The 25,563-nt window shown below is 41.9% G+C and overlaps 1 protein-coding gene across 3 annotated transcripts; it reads right to left on the reverse strand.

Annotated features, from left to right (window-relative positions):
• Positions 1-1,001: 1,001 nt before the first annotated feature.
• arfip2b (ADP-ribosylation factor interacting protein 2b) lies at positions 1,002-25,176 on the reverse strand. Of its 3 annotated transcripts, none has more exons than XM_080749022.1 (9): positions 24,997-25,176; positions 18,748-18,861; positions 14,501-14,533; positions 11,911-12,019; positions 7,998-8,113; positions 7,340-7,561; positions 6,797-6,954; positions 6,348-6,522; positions 1,002-3,778 (listed from the first exon to the last, which is right to left on the reverse strand). In XM_080749022.1, exons 2-9 carry the CDS (start codon positions 18,844-18,846, stop codon positions 3,623-3,625), a joined length of 1,068 nt encoding a protein of 355 aa, XP_080605148.1. In that variant the 5' UTR covers positions 18,847-18,861; positions 24,997-25,176; the 3' UTR covers positions 1,002-3,622. The 3 variants fall into 3 exon arrangements, with proteins under 3 accessions (XP_080605148.1, XP_080605150.1, XP_080605149.1); XM_080749024.1 differs by having other exon boundaries at positions 14,477-14,533; XM_080749023.1 differs by lacking the exon at positions 14,501-14,533.
• Between the last annotated feature and the right edge of the window lie 387 nt (positions 25,177-25,563).

Consider the following 25,563-nt stretch of genomic DNA (forward strand, 5'->3'; position numbering starts at 1 on the left):
AAGGATCTCATTCTCAATAGAAATAAGCTGCAAGGCTTACCTAAGTTTCCTTTTAGTTGACCGTGTACCAGTGAACTGTACTGTCATGAAACTGTACCTTTCCCTATGCAAACTAATAAATACTTCAATCAATCAATAATAACTAAAACCTTGAATCAGCGTGAACTAGGCCTATAAAACTATGCCGTAGATTAGAAGAACGAAAGCACAGAGACAGTGTTTGAAAAATGTGTACTGTTTAATTCCCTTGGGAGGAGGGGGCCATGTCTGAGTGAGGAATGAAGGCAAGATATCACATCAGTCAGGGAGAAACCACTCGATATCATCCACATACTTTTACATTAGGAACAATCATCCATACAATACAGTCAATAAACCATTGAACCTTAGAAAATATTGATTGTTCGCACATGAAATCTCACTGCATAACCCTCATCAATCCGTCTGCAACAATCTCATATAGACCCTAATAGTTGAATAGTGACTTCATTCAGGCCTCACCTCACTTCCGTACAGTAGGTGAATAAATATATTTAGCTTCTACAAAGTACACAGATGCGGGCAGATTGGCTGGACAGGGTCACACTAAGTTCATATTGCTGTGCAGAAGTCAAAGGGACAATTACACCAAGAGGTGCACAACACGTCAAACGGTTGCATCGAGAAAATGACTGGCGATGACCGATTTTCAAAAGGAAATCCGTAATATAAATCATGCTTACTTTGCATGATTCAGAGGAATGCACACTTTGCGATTTCAGAGATGAGACCTCGAAGAAGTCTTTGAGTCCACTTTGACATTTGCTTAGGTTTGAAAAAAATAATCTCTTAAAAAAATAATATTCACCACTGTATGAGAGTTCTGGATCTTGTTGGGGCCAGATTCAAGATTTAGATACCCAGAAGCATGGACTTATGGCACTATGTGCGAGCTGGCACGTACAAAGGCCAAGCTTAAGAGTCACACATACTGCAGTTTACAGTAGACCAACACCCCCACTTGTTATCATTGACTACCATGCAAATACACAAGGGACAAGCCATTTGGAGGACTAACCAGTGTACAGTAACTGGTAGAGAGCTCACATATAGATCTCTCACTTAATTACTTCTTTATTGGGGTTTTAAAGTGGTTTAATGCAACATGGTTTTCAAATGAGACATCCTTCATATAGGCATTTTATGTCAAAGAGCATCAGCACACGGGCACCGTCTACAACGTGTACATACTGTACCGTAACTATACATAAAACTGCGTTGGAATCTGTGTCGGTTTGACACCTGTTAAAGAATATCCTTTGCCTCCATTCAAAATCATTAGAACAGCTATACAATGAAACAGACCATGGATTAGACCAGCCCAGAACTTTCTTTATGGAAATGTTAAAGGGAGCTGATTTAAAAATGTTACCCATCTTGATATTAAGATGAACACATTTTAATTCATAAATATATAGCCAATGTATTTGAAAAAAATAAATACAAAAATCATACAATCCCAACATCACGCTCCTAGGTTGCTGTAAACCTAATTTTCATTGCCATCTATTGAAGATTGTAGCCATTCTGTGTTCATATCAGGAAAATATCTGAGTTAAGTTAGACAAACAAGTGATAATATAGACAGGTTTCTTGTCTACATATATTACTGGGTGTGAGCATTCAGGGGGCAACCCACTTTGACTGAAACACGCACAGGTGCGTGATTAGTCGGCTAGAAAAGCGGTTCCCAACCTTATTTCCTTGGAGCCCCCACCGTCTTACATCTGACACAAGCTGAGAGACTGTTTTAAAAAAAAATACAGTATAATGACCCAAAAATTTAGTTATGATTTTGTGCAACATGTTTAAAATTGTGGACCACCTCCAAATGGGTGTTTTCCAACCTCCTGGGTTGGAAAACACCAAGCTAGAGCAGCAGTGTGTGATCAGAAGTCTGTCTCTAACTAGAAAGATGCATTCCAGATATGGTCTAGACTAGAGACTACAATGCTGAGCTGTGCCCCCTAGATGCACAGAAACCTATCTATAGAGGTGATTATTATGTCCAGATTCCTCCGATTTTCTCAAAATTAACAATCGTTGGGATTCGTCATATGATTATAGCTAAACTTCAGTACGAAGAATGCAAACCATAATGTATACAGTTTAGAGTGTTGAAGTTACAGTACATTTCAAGGAATTTCAAAAAGTGTATTAAAAATAAATGTATATCGCAAACATAACTTGCATCCTTCCAATTAAAAAATAAAAACACCAAAAGTAACAAATTGCGCATATCCAAAGAAGTAGATAGTCCTTGAAAACAAATAAATACTCATAACTGCGACCCTTCAAGTTTGTGAGAGCATGACCGAATCCTTCATTTTACTCTAGTCGTTATCCATCACACCCTCTTCAGTCTTTCTTCAGTGAGACTGAATCCTTGGAGAATGTACTCACTCATTCACACAGTAGGGAGCTTTTCTACTCTCATGCAAAATGACACTTTAGTCACATTAACAAGCAAATAATTTGTGATCAACCAGATCCAACGATGTCACAGTTGCAGATGCCTTTCAGGATCTGGTCAAAAGTCTCTCTGGGGAAAATTACCCAAATCAGCATAGTTTTAGGTAGCTGTGGCAGTGTTTTGTGAATGGTCATAACATGTACCATTTAAAGTCAAATAGTTTACAGGTTACAATTTCAAATCTTTAGTGTGGACAAGAGTAGTATTTTCTTTCTTATTGTAGCAGTGCTTCCTATACTCCAAATGCCTGTGGACACAGCCTTTTCTAATGCACAGGATATTATAAACTAGAAGTGATTTGATTACCTTAGCAAATATAAAGAGAACATTCAAAAGTAAACAAAATAACTAGGCTAAACACAACAATGTTTTGTGTTCCTAACTACAAACAATCATATATTCATCTTAAAGTGAAACAGTACTTAATTTGGAATGTACTGTACATTGATTTGAAACGTCTGAACATTCCACTTCCAGTGTACTGTACCATACAAATCCTCTTTTTGTTGTCTTCCTCCAGGCTACATGTTTATTCAACACATATTGTGGTGCGTTGCTGTGGACCACCCTGCCTCAACGTGAGCAAAGGTCTGGAAGATATTTGATGTGGTTGTCAGCTATGTTTGAGGGTCTTTTTTTCCATCAGTCAAAACCGCTGCATGGTTCAAATGGTTTAATTTGTACCATTATCTGTCTTCTCGTGTTCAGATGGTGCGAGGTAGAGTCGTACCTCAGCAAACAGGGTAGCAAATAGGGTAGCACTCAGGGTGCGCAGTAGTGGCAATTACATTGTCTAAGGAACAAACAGAGGAAGGAGTGAAGTTTGGGGAAGCAGAACAAAGTTACTAGGGGTACAAACTGCAGTGAGATTATCTTAAGTCCCCTGATCAATAATTGAGTGTTAGACAGGCCGGTGATCTCTCCTGCTGCCTTGATCCTATTCATTGAAATATCCTTTCATCAATCCATTTATCCATCGTTCTAAACAATCCATTAATATGCTCATATTTTGCACACGTCTTTGTCCACCTGTTAGTCAGTGACACATTTCTGTCTTTAGCGTTCCTCTGGATAAAAGATGAGGGAGATGAAGGAGAAGTAGATGTCCCCTCACTGTTCCTCTAACCAGGATGGCTTGTCGGCTCCTGGAGGCCTCAGTATGATGTTGAATTGCTTCAGTGTCTGCTCCAGCTGTTGCTGGTTGCCAGCAAAGTACGCAGAGATGGCATTGTGGAAGAGGAGGAGTTGTTTGTGCATCACCTTTACCTGTGACAAAGCGAGAGAGAGAGAGAGAGAGAGAGAGAGAGAGAGAGAGAGAGAGAGAGAGAGAGAGAGAAGATGGTGGTACCATGGTTATACTCAATTTATATTCAAAGAAAAAAAGAACACATCCTACGGTTATTGTCTCCACCAGCCGAAGGCTGAGGGAGAGTATGTTTTCCCCTCCGTCCGTGCGTCCGTCCGTCCGTGCGTCCGTCCGTGCGTCCGTGCGTCCTCGCAGTTTGTGAGCGCCAAATCTCAGTCGCCGTTGGCCCGGTCGCTGCCAAAGTGAGCACACACATTCCCTGGATGCCAATCTAGAACCTCTGCCCTAAATTTTTCAAATGGGCCTTTTCTAGCGCCAACTAGTGGCCGATGTTTGCTAAACACATTTCTGTGCACTACTCTTACAGATTTTGTCCAAAAATCTTACAAATCGGTAGGCAATATCTCGACAGTCATGTGCTCGACACGAATCTGTCCGATTTTGCATATTCCATCCTGATTGGCTAAGATTGGCTTCCAAAGTTTGTGGGATTGAGCCGTTTTGAACAAAATGCCTCAAATCACAAACGCAAAGTGCAATTATCATGAAATCGCGCACACACGTTCCCACTAGGCCGAGGAAGAAATGCCACTTAATTTTTTTTTAATCAGCCTCATGGTGGCGCTATAACAGCCCGATTTGTGGTTTTACCTATAACTCCACCGATCAGTTTCAAACTTTGTAAGTGCACTCCCTAGAGGCTAAGGATAAACCTTTGCCCTGCATTTTTCACATCAGCCTTTTATAGCGCCACCTTTGGGCCAACTTATGTAAAACACATTTTTGGATATTACTCCTTGAGATTTTATCCAAAAATCATGCAAATCGGTACACAGTATCTCTATAGTCATGTGATCAAGTCCGATCCGTCTGATATTTCACATTCCATCCTGATTGGCTAATATTAGCTTCCAAAGTTTGCAGGATTGCTCCGTTTTTGAACAAAATGCCTCAAATCATCAACGCAGCTTGCGATTACCGTGACATTTGCCACACATATTCCCACTAGGTCAAGGAACAAATGCTACCTTTTTAACATTGTCCTGTTATAGCGCCACCAGCAGGTAGACTTTAGCAAAACACATTTTTGGAACACAATGCTTGAAATCATGCATGCAGCGTCCGATTGCCATGAAAGATCTAAGGTGAAGAACATATGCCACCCTTTTTACATTGGCCTATTATACAGTAGCACCACCAGGACGCACGGCCTGGTGGAGACCTGTGCTCGGAAGAGCACTGCTTCTAGTTGGTGCTGTGCCGAACTGCAAACACAGAATCATGAAAAAGGTATTTACAGCACAGCAGCAATATACAGTACAACGATTCAACCTCAGTCGTAAACTGTGCTGTGAATAAAGTTGGAGCTTTTAAAGTTAGTTTCGAGCCCCCTTCTTGTTTTTTTATACTCAATTTATAGTCTATTGTATGACAAATACGCAAATTGTAGGTTTGATTGTCACTGCGGCCATGATGTAGGTAGGCTATTGTATTGTCTTTGTGAACACACTTTTTGACTTCTACTTGACAGATGAAGTTCATATATGAGGTCACATTTTCATTCCGGACATTCTGTCCAGCATGGTAACTTCCCGTTTTTTTTTAAAAACTCAAAATATTTGCTAAATTTAAGGACTAGCAACTAATAACACCATTCAGGTGAAAGAAGAAAACGTAGCATAGCCTGGGGGTCAGCTGACAGTGAGGCCACACGTAAGTAGGCCACACGTGGGCAGCATAGCTCAGGGGTAGAGAAACCGTTATTAGAGCACGAAGCGTTCCTGAAGGGTTCCCAGTTCGAATCCGGGCTCCCCCTGAGTTAATGTCGAAGAGTCCTTGAGGAAGACTCTGAACCCCAAATTGTTCCCGGTGAGTAGGTTGGTGCCTTGCATGGTTTCCTCCGCTACCGGTGTATGAATGTGTGTGTGAATGGGTGAATGTAATGCACAATCTATGTAAAGCGCTTGGATAAAAGCACTATATAAATGCAGCATTTACCATTTACCAGTAAGCAGTAACAGCAGTGTGTGTGTGTGTGTGTGTGTGTGTGTGTGTGTGTGTGTGTGTGTGTGTGTGTGTGTGTGTGTGTGTGTGTGTGTGCGCGCGCCACACGTGTCGAGACAGAATGAAAATCATTAGCGTCCTGCCTCGCTCTCACGCACATATCACGGCCACAGGAACCTTTCACGTTTTCGTTGGACATCTGGTTCACATCCTGGTGAAATATCTTGCAATGTGTGATCCCTTGTCAGCAATCAATCTTATAGTGTGAAAACCACAACGATATATGACAGCCGATTTCAAGAAAGACACTCGTATAGTGTGAAATACTTTAAAGATCCCAGACACTTCCATATTGTACAGTGTGTTCCTGCCTTTTGGGAGATGGCAAAATGTGTCCTAGACACAATGTGTGTTGCTATAAAGGGTATCTTATGGTAGTTCAGAGAAAAGATGACCCAAGACACAGCAAAACACACACGCACACACCCCTAACAATCAATATGGTGGCCTGCTCCACTCACTGACCTTGTTCTCTTCCAGGAACTTGAGTTTAATGGTGACATCTGAGCGCAGACGTTCATACTTGTCCTTATGGATCTGGTATTGCTCCTGGGCGGCGTCTATGCGGGCCATGGCCACCGCATCTCTGGGACCCAGGCTGAGCTCCTCCAGGTCAGACCGATAGGCATCAAACTCCAGTCTGTTGAACAGAGGGATTTGACCATTAGGATTTTTTAGCTGCGCTTATAGGGCTCTAATCGGTCGGTACAGCCACTACTTCGGTCCCAAACAACATATCTCGGAAAACAGAGTTTGTGCCAATGTTGGTACCCGTGCCATGCCTAAGGTTGCCTACTCGAAATGTAACCGAAATGCAGCCAGTGTTTAAGGCCTGGATGGTGTGTAAAGCTGGTTGTCACTGCTTGGCATCTAGCAAAACTTCTCAGAGACCAGATAAACACTAGAGTCCTCACCTTGCATTCTCGTACATCTTGATGGTCATCAGGGTGTCTTCCATGGTTTTATTGACCAGCGTATTGATGCTGGACACAAAGAAGTTGATGGCGCCCAGTAGAGTCTCCCCGTTCTTACATAGCAACTTCTGAGTCTCTGCGTTGTAGCCAAACTCGTCCTGGGACGCAATCAACACATTCAGTCACTTGGGTATTAGTATAAAGGGTAAAAAATATTATTCTCAATTGAAGTGGATGGTAGTGTCCACACTGAACGCTACCATCCACTTCCAGAAAGATATATATTTTTTATCTTGCCCAGTGGGAATGACCCTTTAGGAGAGTTTGTTCAGCACATGAATAAATGCCCGCACTCTCAATAACTACTGAGCATATTTATTCTTTCGTTCTAAGAGGATGGTTTGTTGTTTGTAAGTGACTGGCAGACAGAGATCCTGCAAGGGAAATTCATATCACAGCAGCAACGCTCTCTCTCTATCTCCCCCTCCCCCTCCCATTATTTCAATGTTTTATTTAAAACCATTAAGATTTTAGAGCCCTTACCCTCAGCTCTGGAGATTTCTGACTGAGATCAGCGAAGGTGTCGCCCAGGGCGTGCTGCGTCTGCACCATGCTGTAGAAGTGGTTGGTGAGCGCTCTGGCCAGTTGGAGCAGGTTCTCATACTTCTTTTTGGTGTCCCTCAGGACCTCGATCTGAGCCTCCAGCTCCAGGTCCACCGTCCGCGAGCCTCGGCCAAAACGCTCCGAGAGCATCTGCTTCGTACACTGATGGCAGACAGCAGAGGTCAGAAACCCAGAGGCATTTGTTTTGAGTGCCCGACAATCATGTACAGTACAGAGTAAACACAACATCCCGGTTTGATTCCGGGTCAGGGACCCAAGTTGCAGGTCTCTCCCATTAACTTCTTGAAATTCTACTGTTCTTTCAAACTGATCTTTCTATGAAAAAAAAAAAGATCTTCCTGAATCAAAGCATTCTTGAATGCTGGGCTATCAAATCAAGTTGATGAGAATGATATCAAGTGAATTAATCAAGTAGCCTAATTACAGAGCCAGAGGAACCCATATATGACTTCTTTACATGTTGTGGTGTTTTCGTATTCTACTGTATGAACGTACAGAGAAACCTATTGAGTCAAGTTCCTTGTATACATGTTAAAACATCCATCAGCGGCTTTGCCATTGATACCGACAGTGATACCTTGTAGGTGTTGAAGCCCCAATTCTTTACGAACTCCAGTTTTTCTACAGCCACGCCTCGTGTGGCCTCCTCTGCCAACGCCGACGAGCTGCTGCTACTATGGTGCATACTGGACCCTGACAAGAGGAGAGAGAGAGAGGAGGAGTGACATGACACACATCCCTATTTTGGGCATGTCATCAGTATAGGTGAAAGTCCTCAAAAATAGCCACAGACTATTTGGTTGTGTCACACATATGCAACAGCAATATAACTGACCAGGAAAACCAACTAAAGACATGAACTACAAGGACTAGATAGCATTACCGAATAGATCAATTCTTGACTACTCGTATGTTATTTGTGGAGAGATTAAAGATAAAACCGAGGGTGGTTTCTAAAATAAGACATCTTCTAGCCCATGTGCATCAAATGTGCAGCATCGTGACAACATGCAACATGAGTGGAAACATGACAGGAAAATGATTGAGTGGAAATAGGACAGGAAAAGTCAGAGAATCAAACAGCTCATCTGAGCAGCCATTTGCGGGATGAAGCAGTTAAAAGTAAATTTCCCTCTCACAGGGACCTGAAAATACTCCCTTTACCTTGGCATTCATGTGACTGGCTCACTATGTGGCGGGTGAGAGAGCTGCTTTGGGGAGTGCTACCTCGCCTGGCCTTCATACGCAGGTCTGTGGTGGGTGGGTGATTGGGGAGGAGGGACCATGGGTGAAGGGGTAAGGGGTATGGGTTGGTATGGGTGGGGCATGGATGAGGCATCATGTGAAGGCCATAGGTTTAGGTCAAATGTATTCATTGGCAGGTAGGAAGTCAGATTGCAATGGCGGTTGGGTTATAAAATGCAAGGCAATAACACAATACGTCATGGGGTGGGGGTGGGGCATTGGATCAGGAGGAGAATTAGATGGAAGGAAGAGGGGATAACAAAGGAAAGATACAGTAAGTGGAGGACAGAGGATGCAAAAACGCATGGGTAGGAGGGAATGATGACAAATGGAAGACAAAGATGGGCATGTAAAAAAGACAAAGAGACAATGTTTAGTGAGAATGCAGACAAAGACGGAGACAGTGTGGGAAAATGTTGAATTGCTTTGACAAGGCACACATGCCATGGTAAATGTGATGGCTGAATGAAAATCTCCCTCCTGTCATTAAAGACACTAAAGAATAACAACAGAAAATGCTTAGCAGATGGCAGACATTAAAGTCCTATTAAAATAAAGTAAAAGATTCAGCTGAGATCCAGCCCAATAAAGTCTCCATTCATATCAAATGCACTGTTCCAGTATAAAGAACAATATTTTCTCTCTGCACCAGAGATCACTCTGATGAGTAATTCCGGTGTGAAATAAACCTCCCAAAACAAAACAAGAAAAGTTAAGACAGATTATAAACAGCAGCTACTGGTCCCAAGAAAACCCAACCTATGAGCATAGGAATAATATGGAAAAGAAAGGATTAAGTGTTAGAAAACATCACAACAGTTCCAAGGAAAAGACCAAGTGGACAGGGAGCTCCCATCACCTGGAAAAAGGAGTAACGACCGATTAATCTGGAAAAGGGATAGAGGTGGATGCTTCCCAGTGATTCTAACTCGGGACTCCAAAATACACATTCAGAACAGAGCCAGAGGAATGAGAGGAGTTCTGTTCCAAAATGGCATACAGTATCACCCATTTGGAAAACAAGTGACACCTACTCGGTCATCTGATGGACCATACTGCCGTCGATATTACATGTCATAGTCTATTCACAGATTTGGTCATATTACGTACACAAACACAGACCATTTTATTTGTCTTTATGTTTATATTTTGTGCATGTTTAGATCCTGATAGTTAAAAAGATCAGATTCTAGTCTAGTCTGAAATCCTTTTTTAGTTCCCTTGCTGCATGTATGCTTTAGAAAATAGCAGTAATGTGAAGTATATCAACAGTCATGGACAATGGCCTACACATGCCAGAACACTGCTATGGTCATTTAACCTTTTCAACGAGATGACACTTTCTGTGGACTGGAGGAGTCCTTCATGACACTTTCTGTGGACTGGAGGAGTCCTTCCATACCTTACCCCTTATCCCTAAACGTCTTTGCCTTTTTTTTACCATTTTGAAAAACATTTGTAAATAGTTCAAATAGCGCATCTACAAGCTCACAACGTGTCGATGTCGATGTAGATTGTCTATTTGATTTTTTTTTTTTTTTTTTTTTAAATAGTAAAAAAGGGCAAAGTAGTTTAGGGATAAGGCATAAGGCATGGATGAAAATATAGCAGTCTATCTTTTACTAATATTGAGAAATCAATTTGTACTATAATGGATATGTGGCCTTTTTGGAAAGGAACTCTTCATGCTGAGGTTAAAATAATAAATGATGTGCCACCTATTCCTGTTACTGTGATCCTTTTCTGAAACTCAGCATTGTAGCGCACACCAGGGCCTGACAGAGAACAAAAAGACATAGAAATTCTGAAAGTTAGTACAGTAGTTAGTTAGTAAAGAGTGTGTTGATTGTCTACACATGTGGTTCTCAATCTCAACCAGTGGTCTGGGAACAACCAGTAGTCCAGGGACCACCAATGGTCCCTGAGGGGGTTCCAGGTGGTCCCCAGCTAAATGGAGAATTGGTAACCGAATGGACCCTAATAGATCTTTAACTCTTGAGAGCGTAAAATTAAACCAAATGGACCAGTGAGGGTCCATTTGTTTTCATTGTATGCTCTCAAGAGTTACATTATTGTTAAAACAGCTCACTTAATTTACAAGAAGTCTACACAATTAGAGAATGTAGAAGAATTGTTATTTTGATCAACGTTTGCCTGTCATCTCTCCTATGCCACATCAATAGGGCATGGAATTGTGGACAAAATCTGATCCAACGATAACAAAATAACAAAATATCCGCGGCTCAAATTCGGAATAAATAATGGATCTTGATATGAAAAGGGCTGAAAACCACTGGTCTACACGTCAGCGAGGAAAGCTCATTCACTTCAAATGTAAAGCCGACTTGCCGTTGATAAGGTTAAGCAGTGGTGTGTTCTAGACTTTTTTTTTTGAGGGCATACTATAATCTATGATCCGCGGCTACTCGTGTGGCCAGCGCATACACCAGTGTATAATGCCTATCAGATACTCTACGTTGAAAGGTTCACGAGGGCATACGCTTTTTAAAAAAAAAGTCTTCACAGCATATTCCGTATACCCACGTGACAGGTAGAACACAGCACTGAGGTTAAGATACCTTTGACCTCCCCTTCATATTTATTCATATGAATCAGTGTTTCTCAGCCACCTTTCCCTGGTTAAATACTGTACGTACATTTGTATAGACAGTTCTGTTCGACCCAGTATCATTACTTCAGTCAATAGTGTGGGACCAGATATCATATTTAAGCCAATAAAGTGTAAAATTATGCTAATCCTATATTTGGTCGTGGAACTGAAATAAATAATTTGACAGTGGACATGTCCCTGTCCCGTTATTCTCTTGACCCTTTTCCATTAACATCCATCCTTTTTCACTATAGCAGGACAGCTAGGACTTTAAACAATTCTGATAATCCTCACTGATAAACACTAAGCCAGAGGCTGGGAAGAGCAAAGAAAATAATTTCTGCTCTTCGGCGCAACTCGGCAACGTCACAAAGAAAGGTTCAGAAATTGTCTGTACACATTTTGAAGAAAATGCAGGAGGTTTGCTGCTGTGCAGATTGCCAGTTGCGGTCTGGTCGTCAAGTGGTGGCCAGGGTTCCATTGATGTAAGAATGTTATTTATGTAAGAAATCAGACACATTAATTGGCATAAAAACATTTAATAAAATAAGAAATCACACCATAACAGCATGGATGAGAAGAAATGTAAAATATTATGTTAGCATAAAAGACAAGAGGGTGTGGGGGGCTCTACCTTTGATGGAGCTGGTGGGGATAATGCCCTCTGCTGTTCCACCGTAACCCCCTGACACGATGCTTGTCTCGTTGAGATTAGGACCCGATACCATCACCTGCTGCAGGTCCTGGAAGGTCAAGCAAACAGAGGGAAAGATGGAAGAGAAAAGAGAGATGGGGAGGGGACATATAGACACAAGACTGGGAGGGTTAGTCCAAGAAAACATTTGAACAGCAAGCTCAGGTTTATTCAGACAGACATAGGTAACTAGTTTTAGAGGTTATCCACTAGAGGGAGACAAACTATTACATTAGAAAGGTTAGAAATGACACCTTTAATATTTCTCTACACTGTTTGGTTCCAAAACTGGTTAAAATGTGTTTGAACATTACGATGGCCAAAATGCAAAACCTCCTATCTGCAATTGTTTGGATTTCACTTGAAATGAGAACAACAGGCTAAGCTGCACATGGTCAGTCTCTCTGCAAGATTGTTCTGCCCCTCATTTTGTAAAAAAAAAGATTCATGTGACTAGAACATGACATTTGACAGGTTTGCAAAAGTGGCACTGACTGGTGTCAGGTGGTGAAACCTTTACCACACCAAGAGGGTGAGTTGATCAAAAATGTTAATGGTAATATTGTAACAGACCTGTAGAATGTCTTGATCTCAAAAGGAGCATAATTAAGTGCTATAAAAAGTGTTATTTAACAAAGTAGAAATAGTAGATAGGATAGGAGGTTTTGCATTTTGGCCATCGATTAGACACTGTGGCCATCTTGGATTTGACCTCTCACTGTCCTTAGAGGTCAAATCTGACTTCCCTCCACATCTGAAAATATACAAATTACATACAACTATACTAAAGTTTCATGCTTTTTTCATAAAATGCGCAATTATTTTGGTATGTAGGCCTACTGCACTGAACGGCACACATCTTCAGGTCAGCACTAACACTATAACCCCTTATCTATTTATAAATGTTCTGCTGAACATGGAAAATTAGGCCACTAGGGAAAAGATTGAAAGCCCAACACTAGCTAGTCAATGTTTAACCTGACTAATCTACTTTGTTGAGCCTTCTTCAACACGGCAGTGGCAAGGAACAGGCAGGCTAAGTATCTACAGCCCATTATGTCTGGAAGTCAGAGCTAAATGAAAGGTTTATTGTACAAGCTTTCTACTGTCAGACCATACATTTGTTTTAGAACTTACTGTAATTGAAAAGTTACATAGTTTACGGAATGTTAATCTTTCATTTTATCTAGGTATTATAATCAGTGCAGCAGTGTGGCAGCCAACTCACAGACAGTGACTTGGAACCCAAAGAGAAAATATTCACTATCAAGTTAGTTAGTCCATAACAAGGCATATGGTGTGACAGTTCATCAAACAAGCACATACTGCAAGGACAAACCATTTAATCAACTTTATATTGACAAAAGATGTGTTGGTTCTTAAAATGCTCGAGAGAGACTCATCAAGAAGGGGAAATAGGATGTCCATTTCCTCTTTATAAACAAACAAATGGACAAAGCCTCCTTTGCGTTTATAAGGAGGGGTCCAGCATCAAACATTTGTTTAAGATAAATGTTCAAGAACACTCCACCGGGTGTTAAACCAAGTACGTTTCGGAAATATTGTGGCCAACATAACTAAAAGCGTGTCCAAAATATATTTGTTTAAGTCAAATATTTCTTTATTGTACTACTATTGTTGTTGTGACAAGGTGAAGAGAGAGGAAGTTAGCTAACCTTCTACCTAAATTAATACAACTATTCTAGTGATAGTATGGGAGTAGAGAGCATTAGCATGCAGAATTCAGTAGACTATTTTCTCTACAGAACACAAAGCTATGTTAGATAGACAGACGACATGACATTTGTGATTTTTGTTATTCATTCACCAGCATGTCCTGTCATCCAACGCAAAGTCAAATCATACACACGTATACACATACATACACTCACAGAGTTCTTGTCTGTGAGTCTATAATCTGTAATTAGTATAATTCATAAAAACAATACAAATGTTGCACCGTTATGAATCAACCCAACACTAAGATGGACATTGATGCTCGAGACTAAGGGTGCTGTTTGTTAGGGACAACAAGGCTGTAATGTCTCTTAAAAACAAGGAATTCAACATTAGTGTAAAGAGAGAACATGGTCAACTATGTGTTCCATTGTATTTGAGAGACACGCTGCAGCTGTTGGCTACTTTGGCTAGTTAGTAGGATTCAAGGAAACAGGGGTACACAACTACACACAGTTCAGCCTGCGCAATGGTTTGTAACATCCGGGAACTTTACATGTTAATCACATGAACCCTAGCGTCCCTATGGTATTCAAGGGAAAATAGAGTTGACCCAGATATCCTGGGGGATACTGCATACCAGTCGACTAAGTATATATGGTTTAAGTGGTAGTTATACCAGCTCAAAATATCATACATAGAATCTCAAACCATTGAGCAAAACCAAGCGATAAACATTCAAATGTGCGCACACACACACACACGCACGCACGCACGCACGCACACACGCACGCACGCACACACACACACACACACGCTGCCTGCTCACCCTGCTGTCTCTGGAGAGTCCTACCTTGTGATCTAAGCTCCACTGAAGCTTTGCAGCCTGTGTGGATTGAGGTGGACGAACGAACGATTGACAAACACAACAAAAAGGACAAACGGAGGGGGAAGGGGGGGGGGGGGGAGGAGAAATGAAATCAAGGACAAATGTATAACTGAAAAATCATTCAAACGGGACAGAAGACAGATGGAATAGCGCTGCTATCAACACATCACATGTGTCAACTTAAGCATGGACTCAGGGTGAACTGAAGACCACAGTTTCTGCTTTTAATTTCTCAGCGCCAACACTGCAAGTGTGGTTTCCATTAGATATCTGCAGGTCGGTTTGTGTTGATGCTTGGTGAACAAAACAAGTAATAGAGGTTTAAAATGATCACAACAGGCTATTAGTCTAGTAAGATAATAATGTCAACAACCTATTTGGAACAGCAAGGCATTAACTGCTTGTACAGTAGTGTAGCAATGTAACTACAACATATATACAGTATGTAGACTGAAGCACTACACATATTTGAAACACTTGCAATTTCGCAACCCCTGCTATGTTGTGTTATAAAAAAGTTTAAGGTTTTTGCTATAATTCCCTTCAATAACAAGCCTACATCATCATGTTGCTTTTGATTATGTGATGTCAAATAGGAATAATCGATAGTTATCACCTCCCAATTGTCTTGAATGCAACCAATGACATTCAAACTTAAAGCTATACTATGTAACTTTTTTAATAAAACAAATCTTAAAATTGTCCTAACTATTAAATCGCTAACGTTTTAGAACACCCACTCCGTTAATCTCAGCCCCAAAAGCCTTTTCTTTATGTTTTCTACTGAGCCGTGTGGCCGTGACCGGGACTGCATTTCCCGGCAAAATTACGTCATCTGCATCATTCCGTATACGTGTCTCCCAGATCATACACTACCGGCCAATCACAGCGCGGATCATAAACTACCGGCCAATCACAGCGCGTCTTGCCATCTTCTCAGGAAGTAGCTTGTCTCAACAGCAGTGTTTACACTGGTGAGGTGTCGTAGCATGTTACTCCCGAATAAACAACATACTGTGATTGTGCACATGCATTGCACACACATTAACACACTGATGGTTTTCACAAGTTACCAGTTCTCAACATTAAGCTTCTTGCACAGACCGGATCTCATTTTCCACCAATAATGGGATCGGCATCAGACCCCAAAATCTGGCATCTGTAGGGCTCTACTCTTCGCCCATAATAACTACATGTGAACGCAGCAACACAGAACGTCATCAGCCTATTTAATCTCCCATGATAAAATAACTAAAACCAAGAATATTCTAATCTTGCCTGTGTAGACGCCAGAATATTGTGATTAATCCGGTCTTCGTAGTCCGGCACAGTGAAATCCTTAGTCTTAATTTAACCACTTAAACTGTATTAGGCCCCTCCTTTTCCCCCTCAACACCAACTCTCTTCTTTAATTCCATTCTTTGCAATCTTCAGGGTTAAATGAACACTACGGATTTGACTGTGTTTGCATCCACCAGTATCTGTGTCTCAGCTGATGGGAGCGCTTCTGTCTTTCACTAGCGTCTGTTCTGGAACCAAAGGCGTCATACAGCACTTACAAATCCACACGAGACACTTTGTGTCTTTGTGTGCCTTGCTTTATACAGTCTATATATGCTAGAGATAGACTGCTTTTAAAACAAATCATAGAATTGGCGTGATGGCAAAACCTGTTAAAGAATAACTACAGGGCGCCCTGGTGGCTCACCTGAAGACAGGTTAAGAGCACACCAGTCAGTGCACACCACGTTAATATGGCTACTGCAGCTGGCCCTTCGGCTTCTCTCTCCCACCTTCCTGTCTCTGCTCGATGCAAATTAATTAGAAATGCTTTTCTAAAAAAGAAAGCAATAATAAGGCATAAGCTATAATATCCTCTTTAGATAGAAAGATGTGAGAATGACATTTATTACTGGTGCATGCTGAACTATGGCTGAACTTAGCTGTGTGTGTGTGTGTGTGTGTGTGTGTGTGTGTGTGTGTGTGTGTGTGTGTGTGTGTGTGTGTGTGTGTGTGCGCACACACACTCAGAGCAGCCTATCAGTGTGATCTGAGGGGACTAAAGCCCAAGGACAAAGCATGGCCAGCTTCACATTAATTGCAGAGTTACTATGACAACTGGTTAATATCCAGCACTACACAGTGCAGCGCAACATGCCTCATCGTTGACGAATACATTAAAAAGGGAGATAGCTGCTTCGAGTGGCTGATATGAAAGGTTGAAGACTTACTTTACTGAGCACGCAAAGCCTGAAGAGAGGATTTCTCCGTTTACAACTCGGGTGCAGCACATAGTTTGGTTAGCAAATAACACGTTTAACTGCCACTGCTTGCACCAGGATCTGGAGTCATTGATAAACTAAACTCTGTTTGTCGAACAAGGTGTGCCTTAGGCCATGTATTATACATGAAACCTGTTCCAGAAACGCCATCACTCCTCAACTAATTTGTTTGCCGAGACGTTCACATCCACATGATCAAACAGAGCATATGGCAAAAAAAAATTACATTTACAGTACAGCACATTACCTCCTGCTAGCGTCCATAATCTCATTTCAATATTCAAAAACGGTGAATTCTTCTGGATTTGAGACACCGTACCCAGGGTTCATATTTATCTGACTGGCACACTAGCAGACATGTCTCTGTAACCCTGAAAAGCCACGTCAACACTCAACAGTTCACAGAAGCTGTGTTTCCCAGGGCGACCACAGCACTCCAGCAGGTGATGTCCCAGTGGGATGTGTTTTTTTAAGAGATAGCTCAGCCATGCTAGGCAGCCTGACAAGGACTACTGTTGGTGTGTGTGCATAATTGGATGAACCATTAATAGCAACAACATCAAGGCAATATGATTTTGACCAATTAATAAGACACACACAGTACGGCATCCACAGTACGGCATCCACATTATCCACATTTGGCTAAACAGGGTTCCAAATAGCAGATTTTCTAGAGCACACACTACTTGTCTTTTGTAAATGGATGCATTTTAGTACAAAGGACCCCAATGGAAACATATGCTTTCTTGGGTTTAAAATCCTATTAGCAGACTGTGTATTGTACTGTACTTTACTGTGCTTATCTTTGCAACCTGTTAATAAAGTATTTCAATCTATTTCAATCAATCATTTTAATCTTATCGGTCCAGGGTGGTTAACACATCGGATGCCCACGTGATCTCTGACGTCTTATTTGCTGGTGCCCATGGCAACGCGTCATTTTACCTACCGGCGAGAGTACTGCCGAGAAAAGTAATCCGAGTAAATGTAATCCGAGTATGTCCTGTTTATTTCGCGAAAATCTTTTCTTTCAGTCAGGACCGTTTTTTATCATTTCTAAGCCACAGTGTTTGTGTTACGGCATGTAGAAGAGGCTGCCGTTTTGAGAAAAAAATGAAAAAAGGAAGAGAATCCGGAGAAAACAGCATTTTTGTGCAGCCGGTAAACAGGAAGTCAACGAGCCACACAGCACGTCCGGGTGACGTAATTGCGCGCTGCATGTTGGGAAATGGAGTTGTTTCATCACCGCGGTAGCTAAGTGCAGTAGCTACAGTACAGTATAGTTTACTGTACAACGCGTCAAACGCGTCGTTGGGCACTCGTAAAGATCAAAGAGATTGACGCGTAGACACCACGTGGGCACCCGATGTGTTAAAGGTCATGAAAACACTTAAAAATCCCCAACCCGCATGCATTTCATGACCTACCAACTGTAGTAGTTAATTTGACTGTTGGCAAGATCTTTACAATCCAATTCAGCGAATCCAAATCACTATAGTAAAATTATGATACACTACACTTTCTACAGTATGAACTCCGATTTGGGAAATACAATGAAAACCAACACCAAAAAGGAAAAACGATTTGCCAGTTGAGCAATAAAATGATTAAATGAACAGAAATACTTTTTGATACAAACACATGGAGAAGACATCATCATAAAAGAAAAAAGGCCTTGCACATCCACTAGAAAGCCCAGGTGCAGGACAAACCACACTCAGTGTTTCGACCCGCTAAAGGGTCTTCATCAGAAGACATTGACAACATATTATCTCTTGTATGATGTGCAGTGCACCTCGCCCTTATCCCGCATACCTGTTGCTTTGTGTAAGAGCTTTGTGAGAATAACTCAAAAGATATTCAGTAAGGTAGCACACTTAATTAAAGAGAAACAGAAGAACAGAAATCATTTGTTAACAGCGAACCCACCTGTTCGAGGCTGTCGTCCTCTGGTAGAGTCCCTGTGTCTCCATTACTGTTGATGGGAATCTCCATGGTGGCTGCTTTACTCATGATACTGTCTGTCATTCTGCACCACAGTGTCTGAGCGAGAGACAGGACAGAGAGAGAGAGAAAAGAAGAGGACACAACAGAAAAGGAGAGAGATAGAGCGAAACGAAAGCAAGAGAAATGGAGAAACAATGAGGCCTCGATTCTGTGAGAGCCAAGAGACCCTCAAAGAGCCGAGACCCGGAGGGTGCAATCCAAACACCCAAGCTATCGGGCGGATGAGAATATAATTGACACAAAACAAGTGCAGAGGTGGCATTTCAAAGAGCGCGGCTAGCAGCACTCAGCCTGAGAAAAAGCACCCATCAAAGCCTTGCGCACAGGAGCCGCAAGTACAATGAGCTGTCTTGTTCAAGTGGCCACTCCATTTTACAAGTCCATTAGCAAGTAGAGCTTTACCGCCCGCGGTACCCTGAGTGAGGTTTCATTGAAACACTGCTGTGGTAATAACACCGTCTAGTCATCATTCTAGTAGCTCGTGTCCATTCAGTCGGCCACATTATTATTTCCTTATGAACGTGTGTGCATTATGTAAAAATAGATTTAGGAGAAAATGCTGGGTGTACAACTTGGACGCTAATTTTAGCTCAGCAGTGCTGTGCATATGATGAATGACAGCATAATTAATTCACCCATACAAAAGCACAGATTGTGTGTGTGTGTGTGTGTGTGTGTGTGTGTATCTCTGTGTCAAGCAAGGCCATAAAGGAAAGCATGCACAGCTTGAGGGTCAACAGAGGAGAGAGAGACTTATCAGGGCTTGCATACAGCAGGATGTACGTTAAATAGGTAAATGTTGTCACACCCAAAACACACAGCCTGTTAAATTAAGCAATGTTGCTAATTCCTCAAATTGCCTACAGCTGGTGTTAAGGGGGATAGATTACAAAAAATCACACCCGTGTGAACTGAGCGGTGGTTTATCTCTTCCCCCCCCCCCCCCCCCCTCCCCCTGTGTGTGTGTGTGTGTGTGTGTGTGTGTGTGTGTGTGTGTGTGTGTGTGTGTGTGTGTGTGTGTGTGTGTGTGTGTGTGTGTGCGTGTGCGTGTGGGCCTGGCCTGAAAACAGCGCCCCTCCCTTAACATGTGTGGTCATAAAAGGTACTACATCACTTGAGGCTACATACAGACATACAAACAAACAAACAAACATACATACCTACACACACGGCCACGCTATGGAGACGGTGTGACCACCGCTCAAAAACAATCCACAGCACACCGGGGACGCACCCCACTATTCATACAGTAGCTAGTTTTTAGGCCTATGTATGTTATCAAGGTTTTTTTTTTTACATTTTCTGTCTTTTTCTTACTGTATGCTGTCGAGTACTCTCCTTGCGAGCTCTGGCATGTCTAAAAAGAAAAATACAAATATTTGGCAGGCAAAGCAATATAATGTATAGCTACTAGAGTTAGGAATCTTCCGGTAATAATGAAAAGGGGTTGGAGCTAGTTGCACCCGTACTCTGCTGTAGAAAATATGAAAATGTCAAGCTGTCCTCCAAGACATACAGTAGGTTAGGCTGAATGGAATACGTCCTTGTGGCTCTCTTTGTGCTCTCCAGTTGAGCTTGAGGGAAAGTCTAGCCAAGGTGAAACAGCAACCTCTTGGTTCTAACGTTAAACTGCATTGGGAGTTATGAGTCACTTCATGGTTTGGGAGGACACCCTCAAGAGAGGAAAATTGCTCCTTCCTCAAGACTGGGCTGACCCAGCTTGGATGGTTCTCTAAGGCAGATGAATACTTGAATCATCCTGGGACAAAAATAAGACATGGGTCACTGCTGGTCATAAATTATACAATGGTCTCTATATTCCATACTCAACTGTTCGCGGACTAAAGCACAGGCAGATGTATGGTCACGATTCAAGATAGTAGGAAAGTTGGAAAGAAGACTATAACGCAGATTCAGGGATCAAAACTAAAAATAGAACAAAACCAACGGTCGTCATGCTGTATAATATGGCCTCAATAATGCCTCGCCTTAGCTAATACAACAACTGAGAGTAGCATGAAGAGTAGGAACATTTTCCATTATTGATTGTTCTATCAAACTACACAATACATTCCAGATTGCATACACATCTGGTGGTAACCTTACAGTGAGGTACAGTAGATGAACAGGCGGTTAACAGTTGAAGTTGGCTACAGCAAACTATAGATATACTGTATGAGTTAACCACTTATACACGTTACAGTATGTGACAAATAGCAAATAGCCTTTCTAAAAGCACACAGCGCGTTTCATCATTGAGCTTGTAGATCTGCTATCTTTTAACCTTTTTGAAATTGTTTGAAAAGGTTCAGCTATAGAGCGATTTCTCAGAGCGGCAGCCATAACTGCAGTGTCAAGCGGCACCTACAGTATGTGTGTGCGGCTGTTTGCCAACGCCGCAGCTTCCCAGAAGAACGCTCTGGAAAAGGTATATAGGCTACATGTCCAAAATAGTGTTGAAAGTGGTTAAGTCTTCACACCCATTTCATGTGGTAATATTGCGAGCTTACAAAAGCTTTCAGGGATTTGAGGGGGGGAACCTTATTCATGTTTACCGGAGGCTAATATAGGCCACTTCATCAAATTCCTCAGTCTACACACACAATTCCTTCTTTACTTCACTCCAGTCCAAGCGTTGTTGTATAACATCATAATAACAATAATAATAATAATAATAATAATATCAACATATTAAGCCCCATTTTAAAAATAAATCCCCTAAAAAACAGCCAATCTACAAGCTCACAATGCTTCACATAACGACACGTGGTGAATAAGTAAGTAAAGTACCGCAAGTAAGTGTTTTGAGGTATGAGTAAGGGCCACTTTTAGAGCCGAATTTATTTCGGTTCGGGGAGTCACAAAATCTTGGTGGCACCGAACAGCCGAATTAATGATTCGATTCCCGAACCTCGGAATGGCGTCATATTGTAGTTTGGACAGAGCCGACACTAAATAAATTCGGCTCTAGAAGTGGAGTATGAATCGGCCCTAATGTTGACCTGCATTTTCTTCTTGCCTAGCCTCAGTAGCATGAGAGGGCTTTCCATCTCAGCTATGCATTTGGACCAGGCCCATGTCTATTTCTATAAAATGTCTCCAGTGACTTTTCCAAACTCTGTTTTCCCTGGCCCCGCAGCAATAATTATGCTAGCCTTAAAAGGCGATAACAGAGCACAACAAGACATGGATTTTGAACTGAAAACCCTTTCATGCGAGACTTTATCTTGCTTGAGGACCAACAGCCTTCCTGAACAATATCATCAACTGATGTAATCCTCAAACAGTGACTAATGCCATTAACTGGCAATGTAGAGCACAAAATTGATAAAAGATGAAAAACACACAATCTGAAGTAGCAATACAATACTTGTTTTCTTGCCATCACAGATTAACTATAACTACCATGTACTGTACTGTAAGTGTATTGAGGATCACGTTTCATGTGTAAGAAACGAATAGCCATTAGCCATCGCTCTTAAGTCCTTCTGAAAGTTCTGGTACTTTTAATTCATAGAGACACGGACTTCATACATGGATGCGGAATGCGTTTTGGTGTCAAGCCTTCCTCGACGTGTATGAGGAAATCTTCCTGTGTGGCACAATGACAAGAAAAGTCTTTTTAGCACATGATCCAGCAGATAGGCCTACTACATGTCCCCCACTACACTGTGTGGAAACTTTGAACAGAACAATGAAAGATTCTAGTTATAAAACTTTGTCTGGGGGCGCCCTACGGCCTACTGGTCCAGGCACATACCACAAAAGGCATTGCCACATAGGCATGGATGCCTGATGGCGTCACCGGTTCGATTCCAGATCCGGACGACATTTGCCGTATCTCTACCCCCATTTCCTGTCAGTCTACTGTCCTATCGAATAAAAGCTAAAAAATAATAATATTTTAAAAAAAAAGAAAAAAAAAATCTAATCCTTAAAGACCAGGATCCATAGCAAGACTGAACCTAACAGTACTTTGGAGTATAGTATAATTATGCCTATTCTGAATTTGTTTAGCGTGAAAAAAAGTTACTAGTTTCATTGAACTAGTATAGGCCTATCATGTCTATAAAAATATTAACTGATGAACCTTTTCTCTGTTTTGCTTCTTATATAGACATAATTATAACCTTCTGATGTATTAAGTTACAGATCAAGAAATCAAAACAAACTAGAAGCAGTGCTCTTCCGAGCACAGGTCTCCACCAGGCCATGCGTCCTGGTGGTGCTACTGTATAATAGGCCAATGTAAAAAGGCTGGAATATGTTCTTCACCTTAGACCTTTCATGGCAATCGGACACTGCATGCATGATTTGAGGCATTGTGTTCCAAAAATGTTGGTGGCGCTATAAAAGGCCAACATGAAAAGGGTAGCATTTATTCCTTGACATAGTGGGAACATGTGTGGCAAATTCCACGGTAATCGCAAGCTGCGTTGATGTTTTGAAGCATTTTGTTCAAAAACTGAGCAATCCCGCAAACTTTGGAAGCCAATATTAGCCAATTAGTATGGAATATGAAATATCAGACGGGTCGGACTTGATCACATGACTATAGAGATACTGTGTACCGATTTGCATGATTTTTGGATAAAATCTCAAGGAATAATAGGAAAAATTGTGTTTTACATAAGCCAGCCTCCTGGTGGCGCTATAAAAGGCTGATGTGAAAAATGCAGGGAAAGGGGTTTTTCTTGGCCTCTAGGGAGTGCGCTTACAAAGTTTGAAACTGATCGGTGGAGTTATAGGTAAAACCACGAATCGGCCTGTTATAGCGCCACCATGAGGCTGATTTAAAAAATGTGAAGTGGCATTTCTTCCTCGACCTAGTGGGAACGTGTGTGCGCGATTTCATGATAATTGCACTTTGCGTTTGGGATTTGAGGCATTTTGTTCAAAACGGCTCAATCCTACAAACTTTGGAAGCCAATCTTAGCCAATCAGGATGGAATATGCAAAATCGGACAGATCCGTGTTGATCACATGACTGTCGAGATACTGCCTACCGATTTGTAAGATTTTTGGACAAAATCTGTAAGAGTAGTGCACAGAAATGTGTTTTGCGAACATCGGCCACTAGGTGGCGCTAGAAAAGGCCCATTTGAAAAATTTAGGGCAGAGGTTCTAGATTGGCATCCAGGGAAAGTGTGTGCTCAATTTGGCAGCGACCGGGCCAACGGCGACTGAGATTAGCTGCACACAAACTGCGAGGACACACACACACACGGACGGACGCACGCACGGACGGACACACGAACGGACGGAGGGGAAAACATACTCTCCCCCATGCCTTCGGCTGGTGGAGACAAAAATGCATCTCGGAAAGAGAAACGAATGGTGTCCCCATGACAACTGGCCCAAGAAAGCTCAGTTGGTCAAAGTGCATCAGATAAAGACCATGAAAGGCCCTGGAAAATACCACCCTAATTAGCACAAGTTCCAGTGTACACAATTTTGACTGAACAACACCGTGATCTAACAGGGAGATAATAACGTAATTGATATTCATGGTCCACATTACAGTGTAATAAAAAAGGTCACCCAGGTGCAGGACACAAAAAATGTATTTCTGACAATATGTTAAGTTAAGTACTAAGTAGTTATCTTTAAAATGTAAAAGAAAGCTGCAGAGACAGAGAGAGGCAGAGCTATTGACCTGTGCGGTGAATTGGGTGAAATAACATTATAAAGGCACAAATCAAACTATGGATTATAATGGATATCACAGATATATGATCAATATCGCCCATCAAAATACAATATGCTACATTGCCTATATCCCTGCAGCTGTTATACAACGCACATGATGCAAGCCGAGGCAGAGAACAGGTGCAGCGCAGAACAGGTGGATTCTTTCTGGCAACCAGGTAACCTAATCGTCACGTACTGAGTGGTGAGGTGGAGGGTTTATCAGGCCTTTGCTGTACGACCGACCGAGGGATAGTTTTCTCTTCTCATGTCCCAAGGCCTTTCTGCTTCTAAATGCAATGTCGGTTGACAGTTGGAACCACATTTTTCCAACGTCAATAATGTGCAACACCACCCCACGCAACGCTGGTCATTTTAGTGTGGTGCAGTTTAAACCAGAGCCTAGGGGAGGACAATACGTCAATATCATAACTGCATATACAACATGTTTAAAGTGGTCTCAGTCTCAGACTCCTATCCTACCGGTGTTCCTGTTCTTGAAGCCCTTGGTAAAACAGCTCCTTCCTCGACAGGCAGGCAGGCAGGCTAGCGGGCAAGCTAATAACAAAGCTATACCCGTCACTCAGTGGCAGTGCATCCCAGCAAATGAGACGACTGACTGACTGCCTGGTGTCTTTTGTCAGTCCTAAACAATCCACCGGCGAGCAGTAGAATACTTCAGAAAGAACGCAGGTTTAAGAATAATGTCAACGGCATGCTCGGGCAGCGCGCTGTTTATCACCAGCTTCTTTCTTGTAAATAATCCTCTAGCTCTCTCCTCATCATCACCGAAGGGCTGGAACGCTTTACGGAACTGACGACATTTTTGTGGAGCTTCGATTCATTCCAACATTCGTTCGTTTTCGGGCCACGGTCACGTCACCAGTCTTTCCGCAGTACCTGTGTGGAAAATCCTGGTTTCTATTTACTACTCGGTGCGCTGATCCGGCCTAGAGCCCGCCTACAGTATCCGATCAATGCGTGTGTAACAAAAAAGCACCTTGGATAACACATGCATGTAAGCATTGTTTCCGTATCCGTTCCACATCC

Source organism: Nannobrachium achirus (genome assembly GCF_963921795.1).
Source record: "Nannobrachium achirus genome assembly, chromosome: 19".
Classification (NCBI taxonomy): domain Eukaryota; kingdom Metazoa; phylum Chordata; class Actinopteri; order Myctophiformes; family Myctophidae; genus Nannobrachium; species Nannobrachium achirus.

Bases quoted from the DNA above. Each gene is read 5' to 3' on its own strand.
- arfip2b (XM_080749024.1), bottom strand. From the start codon at position 18,846: ATGACAGACAGTATCATGAGTAAAGCAGCCACCATGGAGATTCCCATC. The intron at 14,534-18,747 runs GTGGGTTCGCTG...CAATCCACACAG, and splicing joins AGGACGACAGCCTCGAACAG to GCTGCAAAGCTTCAGTGGAG. The intron at 6,523-6,796 runs GTGAGGACTCTA...TCTGTTCAACAG, and splicing joins AAGATGTACGAGAATGCAAG to ACTGGAGTTTGATGCCTATC.